The sequence below is a fragment of the Frieseomelitta varia genome, unplaced genomic scaffold (genome assembly GCF_011392965.1).
Source record: "Frieseomelitta varia isolate USP_RPSP 00005682 unplaced genomic scaffold, Fvar_1.2 scaffold_984, whole genome shotgun sequence".
Classification (NCBI taxonomy): Eukaryota; Metazoa; Arthropoda; class Insecta; order Hymenoptera; family Apidae; genus Frieseomelitta; species Frieseomelitta varia.
This window is the reverse complement of record NW_025110794.1, coordinates 291,306-311,715: the sequence shown is the minus strand read 5'-3', so window position 1 is coordinate 311,715 and position 20,410 is coordinate 291,306. Positions and strand designations below refer to the sequence as shown.

Sequence of the window (20,410 nt, the reverse complement as noted above, 5' to 3'; positions counted from 1 at the left end):
CTTAATATATCCTCCTTGTAGTTAATATAATTGTATTTCTATAAAATATATATAAAGAAGAAATAAATTTTCGTAAGGAATACATCTACTGAATCAACTAATTGTAAGACGGAACGCGTTGCATGTATGACAATTAGTCGAAAATAGGTAGTATCTTTTCATTGAAGGTAATTTTAATATTTCATCTGTTTTATTAGAATTTAAATATAAAATTTATTCCAATTATCTGCGTTTTGTTATTTTTTTAAACAAGAAAGATCAATGTGAATATAAAATTTAAAAAAACATTCAAAAATTAAAATACATTCTATAAAAGCTTTGAGTGCATCGCTTCAATAATTTAACAATTTAAAATCATAGCTCAAGGTGATCTTTGCGGGAAAATGACTTTACTTCAGTTCTTCCTTTGCAATAAATCGTAAAACATCACTCTAGAAATCCCGTTTATGAAAAATTCTTGAACTGTAGAAAAGTTAATCCTTGAAATCTCAGGCATTGTAACTTAGAGTCTTTCTTTAATGTATAAACTAAAGATTTTTTATGGACTAACAGGGAAAACATGTAACATAACGGGATACTTCTGAAATATTTATTGAACTCGATTTTCAATGAATCACACCTATATGAATCAATTTTACTGGTACGTGAAAATTTATGGCACTCTTCTAATTTCAATTTGATTTCCATAAGTGATATGATCTTAATTATGTCATTGATTATCTATTCAATTGTGAACAATATCGTGTGCGTTTATTTGTGTGATAAAAATTTGTTGAATATGTAGATAAAACGTTTCAAATGTGTGTGTAGATCGCTTGAGCAACATATCACTATAAAAGAAAAGTCGAAGTTCGACTTTGATATAAGCCTGTACATCCTCTTATCAGAAAGTCTTATAGTCGATCGCATTAACAAATATGTTGAGAGTGGCAAATAAGAGTTCAGTACGTGAATTTATGTTTGAACAATATGTGTAATTGAAGATTTTATTCATAAAATGACTTATTATACTATTGATTTTATTACATTATTATTTAATTGTATATTTAGAATTTAACTTAAAATTTCGATATCAGCTTCGAATCACGATCAAGGATGGAATTGATGACGCATAAGGAAGAAACTCTAACAGTTCCCACACACCAGGATATTTTGAGTTGTTGTGAAGAAATGCATGAGTAAATGTCACCGCAGAGTTTCAGGATATCGGATTTTACATGTGCATGAATCTGTGCAAGCTCTTCTACGTATGTGTGCAAGCTCTTCTACGTATAAATACACTTCTGGCAGCAGGAAAGTCTCAGTTGGACGTTTCTTGATACGACTACATGTTGATGGTTCGTGTAATTTTGTTAAAGAAGGCACATCTCGAACGTGTTCGTCAAATATCGCGCCATAAGATTTGAATTTATGAACGTAATCTTCAGCGAGTTCAATTTTACACTGTGTGTATAAAAATAATTTTGGTGATACAATATAGATTATTCAATAAGAATTACAGAATAAATTAACGAAGAAACGAGGCATGAGAAATAGATTATTGAGGACTTTTCTATTGAAGTTAATAATACTCATCCCGTTGATGCTGGACAACATGGTTCGATCAGCGGCAGTAAATAACAATAGGATTTCGTTATCTGATGCAGTGAAAGCGTCCAACATGTTTGTTTGCAAAAAACCACAATCTCGAGCGTACAATCTGAAAGACTTGATGCAAAACGTGCATCAGAATTCTGGAGAGAGTACCATTCAGCCTGTTTATATTATCGTGAAGCGATGCGATGGACACTCCGGATGCTGCACGAATCCAGATATGAGTTGTTTACCTGTAAAATCAGCGATTTATTACGAGGAGATTGAAATTGAGATTTGGAGCTTCGAAACTAGTAACAGAAGACAATGGATTAGTGTGGAACAACATGGTCAATGTTCCTGTAAAATTACCAGGATCATGGATCGCTACCAATTAGAGCATCAACAGCCTAACATAACGCTAATTTCAAATTAGCTATTTAGTGTCCAGGATGATTAAAACGATACACATGCCTTTTGCATAATAAATTATAATATTATAATATAACAGACAGTATTGATTTATAGAAAATATTAAGACTGCTGATGAATCGAAATAATTAAGAATGTTCAAGTTGTTATTTCTCTTGGCTGGTACCAGTTTAGTTAGAAAACTTTCAGTGTGTGTTCGATGCTATACGCAAAGAAAATTGGCATGAAGCCTAACAACGTGTTTATTGTCTCTTTAACATCAAATCATCATAAAATTGCTGGTAAACACCTATTTTACAATATTATTATTTTTGATGCACAACGAATTTATACAAATTCTCAGAAAATAAGGATTTTCTCAAAAACATTAGATTTGGAGGGTTTTCACAAGATTTGGAAAATTTTTTGTTTAAAAAAATTAAAAAGAGTTATAAAATTATAATTAACTTCATTAAAAAGTTCATTAAAAAAGATTCAGATGATTACACATAACTAGAGAAAATTATAACTACAACTAGTCATATTTCGTACGTGATCATAGTTATATTAAACAGAAATAAAGGGGGCCAAAATGTATTATTATTTTAGAAACTACTATAACTCTTTTAGAAAAAGAGTTTAATATTCATCATTGTGATATTGTCTTACTTATACAATCATAAACATCGAAATTATAGTATTGGTAGACTTCATTTTAATTGTATTGAAAAATGTGTAAAACTGATATTTATTAATTAATTATAATGACTTCAGTATTTATATGTATTTGTTATATATTTTTAATTCATTCCTTATGTGTAATTTTTTGTAAATTTTTTTTGAATAATATAAAATACTCGAATACTGAAGAAGTATTAATTAATAATACTACTGTAAAATACTGTTAAAGAGACTGATATATAAAATATATTACACATCTTTTATGTATGGAACGTAATAAGTATCTTTATTTATTCTAATAAATTTCGTAATATGTTAATTATACTTAAAATTATACTTAATGCTATTTATTAATGATTGGAAATTGAAACATACAACATATATGTTTCCAATGTTTACTTATATATCTGTTGAAAAAGATAGTAGAACTTATACTTAAACTTATAAAATATAAAAAAGGCAATGCACTTACATAAAATAAAATGTTTATACATTTTGTCAAACATTTTTAATAATAAAATTTTATGATAAGCATTGCGTAATTTATGAAATTCAGTTATGAATGTCTTGTACAAAGTGTTTTATATAAATACGTTTATACTATAAATTTAAACACTATATGAAATTTGAATAATAATTATATAAAAATCAGTTTTAAAATAATGTAAATAAAACAAATATCTAATTTCAATTTAACTTTTTAGCATTAATAAAATCTTGACAAAGGAAATGTTATCTTTGATTCTAATGATTTAAAAAAACGACATTATATTTTTAATTTCATATAGTTTTCATTTGAAAAGATAGATGTACACTGCCATTATAAGACATATCATAGTTTCATCTAAGTTTAGCTATAACAAATATTTCATTGATAATTGTATCTGTACAACAAAATTATTGTTTGATGCTAAATAAAAATATTTTTGTTTTGAAAGTCAATATATTAATGGTCAACATATTCTTACACCATTCGTGTATAAAGACAGCAGCAATGTGCAATTTTTCCGACGAGTTCGTATACAAAACTATTTAATTTTAAAATCGCGCATATGCATATTTAGATCGCATTCGTCGTCCTCTTGTTCCACGTCCTCTTCCTGTTTCGTTATTTGCTCCTCTTGTCGTGTGCCCTCCGCGTATTACGCTTTGTCCTTTAAAGCAAATTTTTATATTAAGAGAATATACTTTTATTTTATAATTTATCATTTATGATTGCACTTACCTCTACCACCAGATTGACTTTCCCATACAATAGGTGTAGGTCGAGTACCACGTGTTCTAAATCGATCTTGCGATCTTGCTGAACGTCGTGACGTACCTCCTCTAGCACCATTTGCTGCAGCTGCAGCATTAGCTGCTGCCGCCATTGCCCTTTGACGAGTATTACTGGAAGGAGAAGCTTCTGCTTCACGACTTTCTTCTACTTCATCTTCCACTATATCACTTCCAGGTTCTTCAGTGCCTTCGCCAGTATCTACTGCGTCATCATCCCCGGAAATTAAAGGACCAGCTTCCTCTGTGCGTTTCTCACCTTCTGAACTTATACCTATATATAGTTCCATATGAAATTATTTAAATCTATTACTAATATTGATATAGTTTATAAGTACCTTCAGTTGGTGTTGTGCTAATAGATTCTGTAATTATTTCAGTTTGATTATGCTGTTGATCATCAACGCCAAGCACACGAATACTTGGAATTGTAGGCTCTTCACTAGCATCACCAACAGTAGTACCCGTCATTGACATCGGTGTTACTGAAACTGGGGTTTCCTGTTCTTCTGAAGGTCCACCGCTTGTCTTAAATATATCATTTAATTATATAATAAAATGAAATGCTCTGAATATTATATAAAAATATTGAATTATTTTTATACCGAAGGTGGTAAATCAGCTGCTGGTGAAACTTGTAAAGGAGTAGTAGGTACACTACGACCAGTACCACCATCTTCTAATTGAGTAAGATCCATTCGTGTATCATCCATGCTTTCTTGAATTACTTGAGCTACACCGGAACTAGATGATCCAAATATCGTTCGAGTTGCTGAACCAGAAGGAGTTGATAACGAAGGAGTTGACGATGCTGTTGTTGGCGTAGACGAATCTCCAAAAGTAAAACGACCTTGAGGAACTTGAGGTGAACTCACAGCTTCTCCAAATCCATCTCCTCGACGTGGTACGAATAAAGTTGGCGTACTCGGTACTATACTATCATCACCGCCATCTTCATATCCTTGTTGCGGCTAAAATTTATTAAAAGGTACTTTATTTTCCCTTTTATCTGTGTATAATGTATAAAAATAAGAATATACCAAAAGAAGATGTTGTTGTTGTTGTTGCCTAGGCATTGGCGCAATTCCACGTGAAGATCGGGCTCCAAAAGATGTAGGTGGGTCTCCCGTTGGCTCAGCACTACTAATTGCTTCAGATTGCTGTTGCTGTTGATTCGTAGGTACTGTTACCTGTGCTTGTCTAGGTACTTCTACACTTGTAGAATCTTCTCCCATTATAATTTCAACTTCATTATTATCTCTTTCCACTTCTACTTCCACTTCATAGGGTATCTCTTCTTCTTCTTCCATTTCTTCATATGGATCGTTGTCAAATTCTTCTTCCTCCTGAGTTTGATGATTACCGCCTCCTTCGCCTTCGTCACAATCTACAACAACAACACATCCTTCTTCTACCTCCTCGTCTTGATCCCGCTGGCTCGATGTTGGTACCTGAAAATTAAAGAAGTATATCATTTTAAATATACAATTATCATTTAATACATTTAATACTTTCATTATTTAAATTCACCTGGTACTCGACCTCTGAAGCGCTTGCACTAGCAGTAGATGACATTTCTTGTCTTGATCGTTTAGCTTTGGGACTAAGCACTTGTTCCTGTCTACTGTGATCTACACCTTCAATTCCAGACCCTGATGCTGTCGAATCAAGAGCTCTGGAACGTTTATGCCCTGTTGAAGCTTGTGATGTGCTCACTGACTGAGTAGAACTACTAGCAACAGTCTGTTGTTGATCACTGACAGCAATCTGTTGCTGTTGTTGTTGTTGTTCTACTCTCGGACTAACTAATGCAACAGTCTGCTGTTGCTGCTGCTGCTGTTGTTGTTGACATTGTTGCTGTTGTGCACTAAGTGTTTCTGCACTTTCTGGATCTTCTCTTTGCGTCGATTCTGCTGATTCACTTAATTGTGGTTGTACAACGAGTTGTCGTAAAGTACTTGGTGCTGTTTGCGATGAACTGCTGCTAGTACTAGCTGGTTGAAAATCTGGAAGACTACTAGTTGGCGAACTTGTTTCAGTAGTATGTACCACTTGTTGTTGTGGCTGTTGTTGCTGATGAGGGGCAACCATTACTGGTGCAGTTGCCGTTGTAGGTAAAACGGCAGCTGTTCTAGATTGCACTACTACACTCATAGGTCGAATACTCGCTAGTGGCGTTTCAGCACGAGCAGACATAGGTTTAATATTAGCTGTTGGTGGTTCCGTAGTGGCACTAATTCCGCTAACGCCAGCTATTTGTCGCTGCAATTGAGTAACTCTTTGCACAAGAGTTTCTTTTTCTGCTTGAATTTCTGATTTTTCATGTTCAAGACGAGAAATTCTACTTTCCATTTGAGATTTAAGAGCTGCAAGTCTAGCATCATGTTCAGTAGTATCTGATTCGGTTGCACCAGCTTCGAATTTAGCTTTCAATTCAAGTAATTCCTTTTCACAAAGTTTCTTTGATTCTCTTAGCCGCATAAGTTCAGTTCTTGCAGTCGTTAATGCTCGTCTTACACGTTCTTCTTTTTCAACGCGTGTTCTGTTCATCGTATCGATCTCTTTCTTTAACGATTCTGCTTCATTTTGTACAACTATCATTTGACGAGACAATTCATCAACCTTTGATGTTAATTCTAGGTTTGCTTGACGCAATTCTTGCCTGCCTTCTTCTCGCAATTCATCTTCACGTTCTTGAGATACATGTGCGATATCTTCATTTCCAGAAGTACCAGAAGACATTCGAGATTCTTCAGATTTGCTCTTTTCTTCTTCTACTGTTTTCGCGAGTTCTTCAAACTGAGTTTTGTATTTTTTCGCTATTTTTCTTATTTGTATTTCTTTATTTTTTATGTCATTCAAAACTGCTTCTTTATCACCAAGTTCTTTTCTTAACGTTGCTAAATCCTTAGCTTTGGAACAAGAATCAGCAAGAGCTTGGTTTAAGTCTTGACCCAATTTACGTGCTTCTTCAGATGCTTTTTGAACTTCTTCTCCTTGAGTTTGTACTTGTTTTTGAAGCAGCGCTAACTGTTCTTCCAATTTAGTTTTTTCTACTTTCAATTGGTTTAATTCTTCTGCGCGTTTAACATGTGTTTCACGTTCAGATGTAAGCAATTTACTGAGATTTTCCCGTTCAGTTTGCAATCTACGCCAATCTTCCGGACTTGTTTTATTAGCCCTTTCTACTAACGTATTAGCTCTTTGTCTCCACCTAGTTGCTTCTCCTTTAAGACTTGTATTTTCTTGTAATAAGGCTTCAGTCTTTGCTTGTAAATCTCGAGATGTATCTCGCAGTGGTACTACTTCTTCAGAAAGTGTTGCTACTTTTACAGTGAGCTCTGAAACTTTTGCACTTAAATTATCTCTTTCCTCTCTTAGAATTCTATTAGAATCTGTGATGGCATTTAATGTCTCAACTTTCCGCAATAACTCTGCATGTTTGGATGTGGTTACTACATCAATTTCAGACTTTTCTCTTTCCGAATTAAGGGCAGCTTCTGTTTCCTTTAGTCTTTTTTCTATGACCTAAATTAATGAAAAAATATTAAAATTATATTGTATTATATTATATTAAAAAATTATACAAATTAAAATCTCAATGAAAGAATACTAACTTCCACTTGTGATTTTAATCTAAGATTTTCAGCTCTTAAAACATCAAATTTTGCTACAGCTAAATCTTTTTCTCGTCTTAGATATTTCATTACTCTTAATAACTGTTCAGCAGATTTAGAATCATCTTCAAGTCCACTAAAGCTACGATTCATTGCTTCTAAGCTAGTATCGGGACTTCCCTGGTCACCTATTTTTGATTGCTGACTATGCATGATTGCAGTCTTATCGCTTAACTCTTGAATTTGAGTGTGCAAAATAGCATTTTGTGTATCCAAATCTGAGAGTCTTTGTTGCATTTCTTGGATCTCTTCAAGTAATTTTTTTTCTCTTTCTTGACAAGCTACTCTCTCAAGATTTAGAGCTTCTACAGCTGCATTTCTTTCTTGATTTAAGCTTGCTATTTTTTGTTCTACAGTTTGTGCATCTTCTTTTAATTTCGCTAGCGTCTATAAAAGAATAATAAAAATTAACTTATTTTATATTTTATTTATTTGCATAAATGAAATGAATTTTTATTTACCTGCAAATCTGCTGAATGCAATACCATTTCTCTAGCATATTTTTCTTCAGCTTCTTTAACAGATAGTGAAGCGTTATGTAAATCACTTTTTACAATCTCTAATTCTCCTTTAACTTCATCTAATTCCTCAAGCTTTCTCTCTGCATCAGCTAATTTCTCTCGTAATTCCGAATCAGTTTCTTGTCGGCCATTAGCTACCTTTGCTAATTCTTCTACTAATTCTTGAACTTTCTTTTGAAGGGATATTATTTCTACACGTGCTTCTTTTAAGGCAGTCTCTAATTCTTCTTTACATTTATTATGTTGCGCTGTTAATTCTCTTAATTGAGCTTCTGCACTTTCTGCTATATCGCAATATTGTTGGCTTTGTTGCCGTGAAGCTTTTAATTGTTCTGACAAAGATTTCGCTTCTGCTTGTGTTGTCGCTAGTTGCATTTCAAGTTCTTTTAATCTCTTTACGAGATGTTCATCACCTGCAAGTTCAAATAGGCACAGAATTTTATTTATAATCACCTCTAACTAAGTAGATAAAAATTTAACTTTATATTTCACACGTACCAGTGAAAGGTTTTGATATTGAATGAGTAATGGCTTGTCTTAGTTTTGTATTAAGTTCTTCTATACGCTGCGTATTTTGAGTATCAGATTGACGAGCTTGTTCTAATTCTGTGCGAATTTGTTCAGTTATATTGCGTTCCTCGGTTAATCGTTCTTGAGCCGTAGTAAGTTGTCTTTCTAAATGTGCAGATAATTCTCTAAATCGATCTTGTTCTTCCTGCAATCGGCGTCTTAAAGCAGCACATTCTCTTGTAGCATCATCTAAACGCTGCTCAGCACGTAATTGACCCTCGGCCTGAACACGCTCTAAACTTGCTTTAATAGATTCAACATCTGCTCGTAATAAAGCTTGCGTTTGACGTTCTCTCTGATATACTTCACGTTCTTTCAGAAGACGACCTTCAGAATCACGTAAAAGTTGTCTTTCTTGTCGTAAATTTTCTAATTGTACCTCAGCACGGGATAACCGCGTTTGAGCTGCCAAAGCTTCATCTTTCAAAACCATTAGACTTTGCTCATGTTTGCCTGTAAAAGAAACAATTTAATAATACTTTTTTAACATAATATCTTATAAACATAGCAAATATTTCATACCAATTGTCACATTATAATTAAAACATTTTTCTTCAAGAACTTTTATTTGAGACTTGTAAGAAGCAACATTTGATTGTAAAAGATTAAATCTATCATTAGCTGAATCTAATTGTGCTTTTAATCTGCAGCATCGGGCTGAATTAGCTTCTGCTTCTTTTCTAAGTCTTTCTACTTCCTCTCCTAACATACGTTCATGGGCTGCCCTTTCTTTTTTATATGTGTCATAATCATCTGTAATCTGTTTCAATTTAGCTTCAGTTTCTGCTAGTTGTTTTTGTAATTCCTTTTCTCTATTAACATCATCTTGTGTAATAATAGCCACTTCATCTTTAATAGGTTTTGCTCCATCAATTTCTCCTGCTCCTTCTTCTTGAATCATGGAAAATTCTTTTTTTTCTGCGACATTTGTTTGTTTTAAACATTGTTGATACATGTTTTTATACATGTCCCGTTGTCGCAAAAGACCATCTAACATCTTTGCTTGTCTATCTTGAGCAGCTTGCATGTCTTCTAGTTGTTCTAGGTATCTGTTACAATTATGAAAAACTAAAATAAATAAAAACAAACACTATTGTAATTTATTTTTAATACAATTACAAACCTATCTAATTTTTCTTTCATTTCCCCAGAATTTATTTCATCTGTTGCTCTTTCAATTTCTTCTTGTCTTGATGACAATGTACGAACTATTGATAATAACTTCTGATTATTTTCTTGTAATTCTTCAATATCTTTAAATGTGACGAGTTTTTTACTAATAATTTCAGACGAAGCAAGATTATCCATATCTACTGAATTTGAAAATTCACTTGTATTAACACTTACACCACTTCTACTTTCTTGAACTTCTTTTAAAAGGAAGCACACCTAAAAATAATAAATATATAGTATCATATACTGAAATACTATGTATAAATATATGTAACTTTAATTGCTTACCTGTCTAGCTAAATCTGATAATTCTGTTTTCAATCTTTGATTTTCTTTAGTGTGATGCTTAGCAATGCGATTTGCTTCATCAGTTGTTTCTTGTAGCCTATGATTTTCTGCTAAAAGTTCATCTAATCTTGATGTTAACATACCGATGTTGGTCATCGCAGTTTCATAATCTTCACGTTGTTGTTGTAAAATAGGAGCTTTTTCTTCTAATTCACGTAAAATAACATCCATTTGTGATTTTAAACGTTCATTTTCTTCTCGTTCTGAAGTTAATTCATTTGTTACATCAACTAATTGTGTATAAATTTGAGTAAGACTTAAGCCTTTTCTAAGCACTCGACTAGCTATAGCTGCTGTAGGTGCAAGTTGTTCAACAGCTTGATCTAATCTTTCTGTTAAAAAAATTGTATAATTATTAAACAAATAAAAGTGCATAAAAATGATAATGATAAAGTAATTACCTTGTTTAATATTTTTCAGTAACTCATTAGCATGATTTAATTCCTTTGAAAGCTCATCTATTTTTTGCTCTCTTTCTTCTAATTCTTCTTTATGTTGTAATTGAAGTTGATTATGTGTTGTCTCTAATGTTCCATATTGTTCAGTAGCATGTTCTAATAATTCTTGAAGTTCTTTAACTGCATTACTAAATTCTTCAGCTTTTGCATTTGCTTCATCAGCCATGCCTTTATAAAGATCTGCTAATCTAGTCTGAGCACCAATTTCTTCTCGATAAGAAGCATGCATAGAAATTTCATGTGTACGTTGTTCTTCTAATTTTTGAGATAGTTCATCACAACGTCGTTGAAGAGATGTATATGATTCTCGTAATTGTACCATTGCTTCATTAGCAATACGTAATTCTTCATCACGCTGTGCCAAACGCGTATCCATTAAGAGCGTTCGTGCAGAAGCTTCTGCTCTTGTTGCTTGTAATTCTGACATTCTCTTTGCTAATTCTTCTTCAAGACCAGCCATTTGCTGTGACAAAAGAGTCCTTTCCTGTTCCAAACGTTTTTCTCTAAAAAATATTTAACATAACATATTAAATGAAGCAAGATTTAAATCAATAATGAAAGAATTCATTACATGAATACATACTTAAATTCAAGAGTCATATCACGACTTCGAATTTCCTCTGTTTCTGCTAAAGCCTGACATTTTGCAGCAACAGCATTTTGTAATTGAGTTCCCAAAGAAGATAGTTCAGTATGCATTCTTTCAATTTCTGTATCTCGTCTTTCAACTTGTAATTGCAATGTATCTCTTTCATCCACAACTGTATCTCTATGCCTACGTAAGTCAGCATTTTCTTTTTCTAATCTATAAATGTCAAATGATTAATTATATGTAATAATCAATTAATTATGTTATGTATAAAAATACATATTTTACAATAATACCTTTTAATAGTATCTTGTAACTTTTGTATTTCACTTTTAGTTTGATTTAAATCAGTTTGTAATTCAATGGTGTATTTCTCTGCTAATTGAAGTTTTCCTTTGCATTCTTCAAAATTTGACTTTTCCTCTGTTAAATCCTTTTGTAATTTATCTAAAGTTTGGTCTAGTAAATTTCAAATATAAAAATTTATTCATTTTAATAACGAAATAATAAAGATTTTGTAAGTTATCTAATAAGTTATTTAATAAATTAGCTTAACCAAGTTTTTTATAGCACAATTTCATTTTATTCATAAATAATAAAATATTTAATGAATGCGGCACATTTCTATATCAAAGAGGTTAACTTTTGTGTAAATAAACTAGTCGATCGTTACCGCAACAGTAGTATAAAATTCAATTCAAACTTACCAAAATTTTTTCTATTAGTTTCAAAAACTGCTTTCGCTGTAATATACTGTTCGAACTTTTCGTTGAAATAAGCATTAAGCTTTTTTGCTAGTCCTTCGGGAATTTGCGTTAATTCTTCTTCACTTAAAATTTCTCGCAGCACATTATGTTCGTTCTCTTCTGCTTTTTCCATCTTTTCGTTTAATCTTGATTAAAATTCAAAAAGATTTTTCAATAACGAGCTAGTACTTTGTCAACAATTAGGATCGATCGGAAACACATTTGCTGAAACATTCAAAGTATCTCGTCTTCCTTTCTATAAATCGCTATGGCCTTTATCGAACTGACGCGGATCACTACCTTAAGCTAACACTACCATTGTAATCAGTTGTACGTAGCGCTAGTGTACCATTTTATATATTAAGAACAAAGCATTGGTAATTAAATAATATTTGTTATTTTCTATATAATTTATGAATATATATAAATAAGATTTATGTAATTTTATATGATCAAAGTTTTTAACATGTATGAATATGTCCTGTAATCTTGTTTAATTCATTTTTTGTACAATAATGTTGTTATATTTTTTAATTCTTAAATTAAATTGAAATGTTTTATTTAAAAATAATATATAATATAACATATGTATTTTAATTTTTATTTAATTTTCTTTTTAATAAGAGAATATTTATATTTTAGGTATTTATTTTGAAAATTATGATTGTTAAAATTAATGAAGCTCAAAAATATAAAAATAACAAAGACAAGAGGAAGTATCGTGTGTAAATAATAGTTTAAGAAATTAACTAAGAAGTTCACCAACCTGTTAATTATGTTTTTTTTTAAACCACATTGTTTCTCAAAACTGAAAAATGTTATAGGTTATGCAAACAATCATTATTACATCAAACACACAAAACTTTTACATACGTTGGAAATATGTAACTATGTTAATTATACAAATAATAGAACATATTTATCTATCAATCTATGCTATACTACAGATCAATTCAACAAAACAAATATTGCACGAGGCAAACATGATCTTTCACACTTGTCAATTTGTAATAGAAGATTCTGTACAAAAATACTACCAAAGAAGTCTAATGTATTTGGAGATCTTTCGTATGATGACTATGAAAGAATTGAAATGGATGAAGCAGAAAAAAGAGAAGAAAAATTTATGGAGAATGTACTTCCAAAAAGACAAAGATTCACTCATATACATTACATTAAGCTTATTAAAAGTCATTTACGTGATAAAAATTTGCAATTGGCATTAAATGTATTAACTCTAATGAAAGAGAATCGTGATAAACCTGATTTGTATATATATAGACTATTAATTTCTGCTTTCGCTCAGCAAGGTGATGTCAAACAATGTTTTAAATTATTTAAAAAATTAAAGGAAAGAGGTTTTATTCCTACTCCAACTGTGTATAGTAGTTTAATGCATGCTTGTGCTGAGTCAAAGGATACTAAAACAGCATTAAAATACTTGACATTTTTACGGGAACATTTTTATGTAAAAAAAATTAATTTAACTGATATAAATTATGCAGCTTTTATTAGAGCTTATAATCAACATAAACAAACTTTAACTGCTTTTGAAATAGCAGATGAAGCAAAAGATAAAGGCATTTATACACAGGATATAATTGCTGCTTTGTTCAATGGAGTAATAAATGATACAGAAAATGGATTAAAGCATTGTTTAGTTTTGTGGCATAAGATGAAAGTAAGCAAAGTAAAAGCAACTATATTTCACTACAATCTTTTCTTAAGGGCAATTAGAGACACAAAGTTTGGTGATTTAAAAGTAAATGATATTATAGTACCAGAATTAATAAACACTAAAATTCAATTCATTGAAACAGGAAAACCAGATTTATTAGATTCTCCACCAGTATTAACTATTTCACTTATTTCATTACTTAAGAAGCATAATTATTTTATCTCAAATGAAAGTTCTAAACAGCGAAGAGAGCTAGATACAATTGATAAAAATTTATTATTGTCCTTAAATTTAAATAACATATTACAAGAAAATCGATTGCTTTTATTTGGTGGAGTTGATAAATTATTGAAACGTATGAAAGATGATGATGTACAACCTGATGTAAAGACAATAACATTACTCTTAGATTTAATTCCATCTACAATAGAAGCAGAAGAAGCTTTTTTTAAATATATTGTTAAAAATAAATTACAAATTGATATAAGTTTTTTTAACATGCTTATTAAAAGGAGATGTTTAAGAAAGCAATACAAAGATGCTACAGTAAGTATGCAGTTATAATTTTAGTGAAGTCCATTTTTAGTAATATTTAAAGATTCTTAATAATTTATATTTCAATGTAGGAAGTAATTGATAAAATTCAAACCTATCATATGACACCAAATGTTGTTACATTTGGAGTATTAGCAATTGGATGCAGAATGGAAAAAGATGGAAGAGAACTTTTAGAACAGTTAGATACCATTCATTATGCACCTAATTATGTGATTTTAGGAACATTATTATTTAATGCATGTAGTACTAGAAATTTTTCTTACACATTATTTTTAATGAGGTATACATTAAAGAATCAAATTAGACCATCGCAAGATATGTTGAATAATTTGGAAAAATTTGATAGAACAATGTTGGAAATTGTTAGAAATAAGGTATATAAATTATTTTAAAGATAACTCTGAAATATACATAGTTTATAATAATCTATAATAATACTTACAATTTTAGGGTAAATACAAACATAAAGCAGTTAATAAAATTATGAAAAATTATAATGATTTTAAAATAAAATATGAAGATTGGAAAACCAAAGTACAAAATGATATTTTAAAAATATGAAGATTAAGCATTTTCTGTTTATAATTTGCTTTTAACGTGTAATATATTAATTTTAATTTGTAATGTAAAAATGATAAACTTGAAATAGTTTCACAATAAAATTTATACACAAATACTTTTACGTATTTTTTATCTTATATTTATGTATATAGATAATTATTAGCAAAATTCAAAATAATCTAATATAATAATACCCTTATTTTATTCTTAAAAAGAAAATCTTACAAGAAATTGTAAAATCCTTATAATTAAGATCGTCAAATAAATTAGCGAAGATAAGGAGGACGAGTTTCTTGTGTCCACGGACGACTCCTTGTTCCTGTATTGATTACGCGTGAAGGACAAGTACCACGAATACTAAGTTTATTATATCCTGTAGGCCCAGTTGGTTGTGCTCCACATGTTTCTAATGCTACGAAATCGTCTACATGAAGAGAGGGTGGTCGTGAAGTATTTGGTGGCCTTGATCTAAATGGATCTGCTCCTCTGCCCACACTTCCCACTACTGGACCACTTCTTAAAGAACTAGTAAATTGTGTTCGACCTCGCATAGGTGTAACTGTAAAAAAAGATTTTTTAATTAAATTTTTACCAATTTTGCACTAATACAAATAGTTATATGTAACAAATGTATAATTTACCAAACGGTTGTTTTATTTTAGAAACAGGAGATGTTTGTTTTTGTACATCTCTACTTTCTTGATCATCAGTCTGAACTTTTGATTGTAATGGTTGTGTAGCATCATCAGGTGGAGTTTTAGAACATAAATTTTGAGCTTCTGTTAATAAATTAAAATCGGTAGGAAGTAGTTCAGCTGCAAGTGCTAATAAATCTACTGTATTTTCATTTGTTGCTTGATTTAGGCACATAAATGTAAATTTTTTGGGTCGTTTAGAAGCAAGATCTGGAGTACCCAAACATCGTTGAGAGAATTGATTCAATAGAGCTTCAGGAGTTGGTAATAATGGCTCTAACATTTCTGGAATTGGTTCTTTTTCTTCTTTATCTTCGGCAGATTTTAGGATTTCAACTAATTCTTGTGCACGTTTTATTTTTTCCAAAGGATGATCATTCTTGTCCCACAATATTAAAGCTGCTAATTGCTGTATACGTAGATACAAAGATCTTCCTTGTGATTCAGATGCAATTAAATTTTCTAAAAACATTATAGTTAAATCCACAACAGATTGAGCTTCTGAATCTTCCAAGGTAGAAATATGGTCTAATAATGATCGTAATGCATCAGGATTATTTTCTAAACAGCTTTTTACATGATACAAACCATAATTATGACTAATAAGAGACAAAAGTATACGAAGTGTACTTTGTAATATGTCAGATTCAAATTTTGTACTAGTTGCTAATATATCAATTAATGCAGCTAAAATAGATAAAAGTGGTTCTTTACTTGGTACTGAATGTGTGAGTTTCTTTTCAAATGGTTCACTGTTATCTTCTTGCATAAGACTTAGTGTACAATCACACAATGTTTCAAAGATATCTAGAATTTCATATTGCATTCGAATATCGTTCGTATTTTTAAGTGCCACACACATCATTTCAATAACGGGTGGATATTTTTGGTCAGATTTAACTTGTGCTCTAGATGCAGGACTAGTTAAAGTTAACAAAGTAGCCTTCATAGGTGCGTGTCTTGCAAGTTCACTAAGTAAAGCAAGAATTAAAACATTACTTTCTAGCGGTGTGGCAGCTATTACACCATCTAATAAACATCTACCTACAAGTAATGCTGTAGGTGCTGCTAAATCACTTAATTGCTTACATACTTTTGAGAGAAGTACTAATAAATCTTTATTCCAACTAGCACAAAGCAGTCGTAATGTTTCAGTTAAGTTATTAGCTTGAGCTTGCAAGTGTGCAGACCATAATTTTCTAAAGCCTAAAACTCGGGTAGCATCTTCGGTCATTGTTTCTTTCAAAGTTAAAACAGGTGGTAATAAACTTGTTAAAAGTTTCAAGCCAGGTATAAAATTACATGGGCTTAGAGAAACCATCTTGAGGACTTCACCTAACATTTGTGTCCATAATGATTTTGCTACATTTCCTGATCCATCTGAATCTACAGCCTGTGTAAATACTAAAAGTGTTCCTACTATCTCTTCAGATAAAGTTTGAACAATTCGAATAGGAGGAATAGCGTCTACTAATGAATAAACACCAAGTAATGGTATCACAGCTGTTAGATCTTTGAAATCTGTAGCCATACATTTCACAAGACGTTCCAGTAATGCTCTTGTTAATCTTACACATGGAAGAAGTAATGCGACCAATGCTAAACCTCTTCTGCCTGTTAGAGCTGCACGATGTAAAAAAGGTTGTTCATAAAATTCTGAAATATTTGCCATAACTGCAATAAGAGCTGTTAAACCATCAGCAGCAAACAATTGAGTTAATGCATTCCTGTATTTTAATTCAATGTAAGGTTCCATTGGATCTATATCATTGTTTGAAGGAAAGACAAGATAATATAGAATTCTACATGCTGTAATTAGTTGTCCTGGCAAAGAAGCAGCCTTATCTGCATTTTTTCTAATGCATGCAACAAGTGGAGAAACATCCCCGTAATTCCAATGAGATGGCTGTGCTGCTGTTGTTAGATATGATACAATATCTTTCAATACAGCTTGTGCTCGTGATTTCTCTAAAATAATTGCAGCACGATTTTGAAATACTTCTATTCGATCAGAATAGCGAATTGTTGCTGATATAATTTCTGCAGAGAATTCACACAAATTTGAATCAGAAAGATAAGGAATTAAAATATCAATAAATTCTCCTTTAGGAAGTACTGTTATTATAGCTTGTAAACCTTCAGGAAATATCAAGAAAGAATGAAGTTTTTTTAAAGCCATCCAATCAGAAGATTGATATTTTAAATGTAATAAACATTGTACCACTTGAAGACGCCAAGCTAAAACTGATCCTGCACCAGGTAAATCACATTTTAGAGCTTTTAAAATTAATTTGGTAACTTCTGGATCTTTTAATAAATATAATAAACCTTCTTTTGTATCAGAAATACGTAAAAGAAAATGCCGAGTAGCTTTAATTAGACTCAAATCTGATTTTGGAGATGTAAGGGCAAATAGAATATGATATAAAAGTTTGTGATATTCAAAATATGCTATTAAATGACATCGAGGGTTTCGATTATGCTCTCGTTCAAATTCCATTTGAACTCCAGCTGGAAGCTGACGTTTTGGTTGAGCCATTAATGTGGGCGAACATACATATGTATTTGTTAATTCTGTGATAGCCAATTCATCAATTTCTTTCATTTCATCAAGAAATTCATATGTGTGAACTTTTCGTAATAATGAACTTAAAGCATATTTTAATCTTGCTAATTTTGTTGTATCTAACATCATTAGAGCATTTTTATATAAACTACTTTTCGATTTAAGAAATTCTCGAACAATTATTGGACTTATTAATGCAGCATCCAATGTACGAAGAGCAGAAAGTTTGACAGGAAGTGCTACATTTTCGCGCATGCACAACGCTAATAATTTATAAGGTGCATCTACTTTTAACAGAATATCTGGACCTTGTGGAAATTTACATAAAGTTTCTGCTAATCGTACACCAACTTTAACGTGACGAACTTTGTAAGCTGGCTGAGGTTGAGCACGTGCAAGATCCGTATCTAAACCAGCATTTATGATATTGGTCAAATCATTAAAATCTGTATTATTCAAATGAAAAGGACTAAGTATTGCGCATAAAGATTCACAATTATGGACAAATGCTTCTTTTTCTTGACCTGAAGCATTATTAAAATGTAAAACTGATTTTGATATAGATTGAAATATTTCATGAATCTTATCCAACATTTCTTTGCTAATGTGGCATTCTTCAGCAACATTCATTGATTCTTCCAATTCCAATAGATCAGGTGGTGTTATAGAATAAATATTATTTAACTGAATATTTTCACATTCATATTCTGTAGTAGATGGTACGTCATCTGCCATTATATCTTCATCAGATAATATAGGTTCAAAAGGTTCTCCTGTTTCTTGTTCACCACCATCCTGTTCTGCTTCTTCTTCTTCAGCTGATATGCTTTCAGGACTTAAAGAAACTAAAGATTCAGAAGGTGGTGAAGAAGGACGTTTTGTAGATTTTAAAGTGCTATTTGTAGCATCTTCTTCCCAATGTCTCATTTCTGTTTTTCCAGTATCTGATGTCGAATTCCTGGATGATTCTACTATTTGAATTGGTTGTATAGGAGGTGGAGGTGTTGCTGCTACACACGTTTCCTGTAATATGAATCTTCTTATAATATGAATTTTCTAAAACCATTGATATAAAATTAAGTTTTATAAATTTATAAACATGCATAAATATGTGTACACATATAAGATATACTTATGTACATACATTTGAATTTGTCTGTGCTTGATTTTCATAGTACCATTCAGATTGTTGTTCTGAAATTTGAGTAGCATTTTCCCCAGTTTCTTCTAATCCACTAACACAAGCTGCAGAACCAGCAGCAGAACTAACAACTTCTTGCGGATTATTTAAAGATTTTGTTAATGTTCCATATACTGCTAAAGTAATAGTTGTATACCAGCCTCTCAATACCAATCCATCTGTTGGTATTTGTTTTCTTTCACATTCTAGCTGAATGTGAATATTTTGTTTATATTCTAATTCTCCAAGTGATTCAAATGTAGAAGCACCAGGTTTACTTAAATCATTTACAAAAAATTCAATTTCAAACTGGGATGGATTTGTAGCCCTAGCATACAAAAAATAAAATAATTTATTTGGAAAAGAATCACTTTTTATATAATTTTTATCAAGTAATTCAAGTACCCTAAACGAACACCTCCAGGAAAATCAGCTTGTACTCTAGCACCTAATGGAATAATTCTAACTTCACTTATGTAAACAGGTTTTGGAAATTGCACTAAATCTAAATTAAGTTCCTGAAACAGTTTTGTTGAAATTATTATATTATATTATTATAGTAACACAAAGTAACCTAACACTTACTTCAGAAATATCATGTGAAAATGTATCAAAGAATAATAGTTCTGTATTTTCCATTTTTTAACTATTTGAACATAAAATAGTTTGAAATATATGTGATTTTCCTACAAAAAATCAAATTTATGTTTATACTACTTGATACAATAAATATTTCCAATGTATGACTCCTTTTTTTAACTGTATGATGAAATTACATTTTACTTTAATATTCATATTTACCTGTAAGCAATATATAAATATTTATAACATATTTTATATTAAAATTAATATTTTTTAATTAAATCATTTTAATAAATCATTGTATACATAGTGTACAATGTTTAATTTGAATTTTGAATTAAGAAGTACTTTCTCTTATATTAATTAAAGAATTTTAGAATATATAGAAGTAAAAAGAAGTTAAATATCTTGAAATTTTTATAAATTTAGATATTTTTCATTCAGTTATACATGTAATTTTTTATTCTTTTATAATAATATATATTTATTAAATTCACGTAACGCCATCTAGTTTAATATCTATCTTCGGTTTTATTCGTTCTACTTCGTTATGAGAGAAATTGTCATGA

General features: G+C 30.9%; 4 protein-coding genes across 8 annotated transcripts in view; 2 read left to right on the top strand and 2 right to left on the bottom strand.

The window, feature by feature from the left end:
- LOC122538325 (protein virilizer) overlaps positions 1–20,410 on the bottom strand; it is a 33,435-nt gene that overhangs the window by 12,789 nt on the left and 236 nt on the right. The window contains exons 1-5 of one of the 2 annotated variants that reach the window (XM_043672296.1): positions 19,845–19,945; positions 19,665–19,777; positions 19,224–19,587; positions 15,460–19,102; positions 15,049–15,377 (exon numbers count right to left, since the gene is read on the bottom strand). In XM_043672296.1, the coding sequence (XP_043528231.1) occupies positions 15,085–15,377; positions 15,460–19,102; positions 19,224–19,587; positions 19,665–19,777; positions 19,845–19,898 (4,467 nt within the window). In that variant the 5' untranslated portion in view covers positions 19,899–19,945 and the 3' untranslated portion in view covers positions 15,049–15,084. Of the gene's footprint in view, positions 1–15,001; positions 15,378–15,459; positions 19,103–19,223; positions 19,588–19,664; positions 19,778–19,844; positions 19,946–20,410 lie in introns of those variants that run through there. The other variant, XM_043672295.1, reaches the window with a different exon arrangement.
- Positions 319–2,759, top strand: LOC122538334. Of its 3 annotated transcripts, none has more exons than XM_043672309.1 (2): positions 319–944; positions 1,077–2,759. In XM_043672309.1, the coding sequence occupies exon 2, from the start codon at positions 1,526–1,528 to the stop codon at positions 2,006–2,008; it is 483 nt and encodes a 160-aa protein (XP_043528244.1). In that variant the 5' UTR covers positions 319–944; positions 1,077–1,525; the 3' UTR covers positions 2,009–2,759. The 3 variants fall into 3 exon arrangements, with proteins under 3 accessions (XP_043528244.1, XP_043528246.1, XP_043528245.1); XM_043672311.1 differs by having other exon boundaries at positions 1,051–2,759; XM_043672310.1 differs by having other exon boundaries at positions 319–973; positions 1,051–2,759.
- On the bottom strand, positions 3,337–12,170 carry LOC122538320 (nucleoprotein TPR-like). Of its 2 annotated transcripts, none has more exons than XM_043672280.1 (16): positions 11,983–12,170; positions 11,572–11,734; positions 11,270–11,491; positions 10,630–11,189; positions 10,169–10,560; positions 9,831–10,096; positions 9,230–9,756; positions 8,636–9,160; positions 8,078–8,550; positions 7,557–8,003; positions 5,470–7,467; positions 4,980–5,390; positions 4,545–4,910; positions 4,278–4,467; positions 3,890–4,213; positions 3,337–3,818 (listed from the first exon to the last, which is right to left on the bottom strand). In XM_043672280.1, the coding sequence occupies exons 1-16, from the start codon at positions 12,152–12,154 to the stop codon at positions 3,703–3,705; spliced, it is 7,152 nt and encodes a 2,383-aa protein (XP_043528215.1). In that variant the 5' UTR covers positions 12,155–12,170; the 3' UTR covers positions 3,337–3,702. The 2 variants fall into 2 exon arrangements, with proteins under 2 accessions (XP_043528215.1, XP_043528216.1); XM_043672281.1 differs by having other exon boundaries at positions 11,572–11,722.
- Positions 12,288–14,818, top strand: LOC122538327 (pentatricopeptide repeat-containing protein 1, mitochondrial). The gene is made up of 4 exons (XM_043672298.1): positions 12,288–12,398; positions 12,664–14,245; positions 14,326–14,631; positions 14,708–14,818. Exons 2-4 carry the CDS (start codon positions 12,797–12,799, stop codon positions 14,816–14,818), a joined length of 1,866 nt encoding a protein of 621 aa, XP_043528233.1. The 5' UTR covers positions 12,288–12,398; positions 12,664–12,796.

Coding starts and splice junctions, on each gene's coding strand:
- LOC122538327 (XM_043672298.1), top strand. CDS start 12,797: ATGTTTTTTTTTAAACCACATTGTTTCTCAAAACTGAAAAATGTTATA. Junction 14,246..14,325: donor AGCAATACAAAGATGCTACA/GTAAGTATGCAG, acceptor ATTTCAATGTAG/GAAGTAATTGATAAAATTCA. Junction 14,632..14,707: donor TGGAAATTGTTAGAAATAAG/GTATATAAATTA, acceptor TTACAATTTTAG/GGTAAATACAAACATAAAGC.
- LOC122538320 (XM_043672280.1), bottom strand. CDS start 12,154: ATGGAAAAAGCAGAAGAGAACGAACATAATGTGCTGCGAGAAATTTTA. Junction 11,190..11,269: donor GATATGACTCTTGAATTTAA/GTATGTATTCAT, acceptor AATATTTTTTAG/AGAAAAACGTTTGGAACAGG. Junction 7,468..7,556: donor GATTAAAATCACAAGTGGAA/GTTAGTATTCTT, acceptor TCATTAATTTAG/GTCATAGAAAAAAGACTAAA.
- LOC122538334 (XM_043672309.1), top strand. CDS start 1,526: ATGAGAAATAGATTATTGAGGACTTTTCTATTGAAGTTAATAATACTC.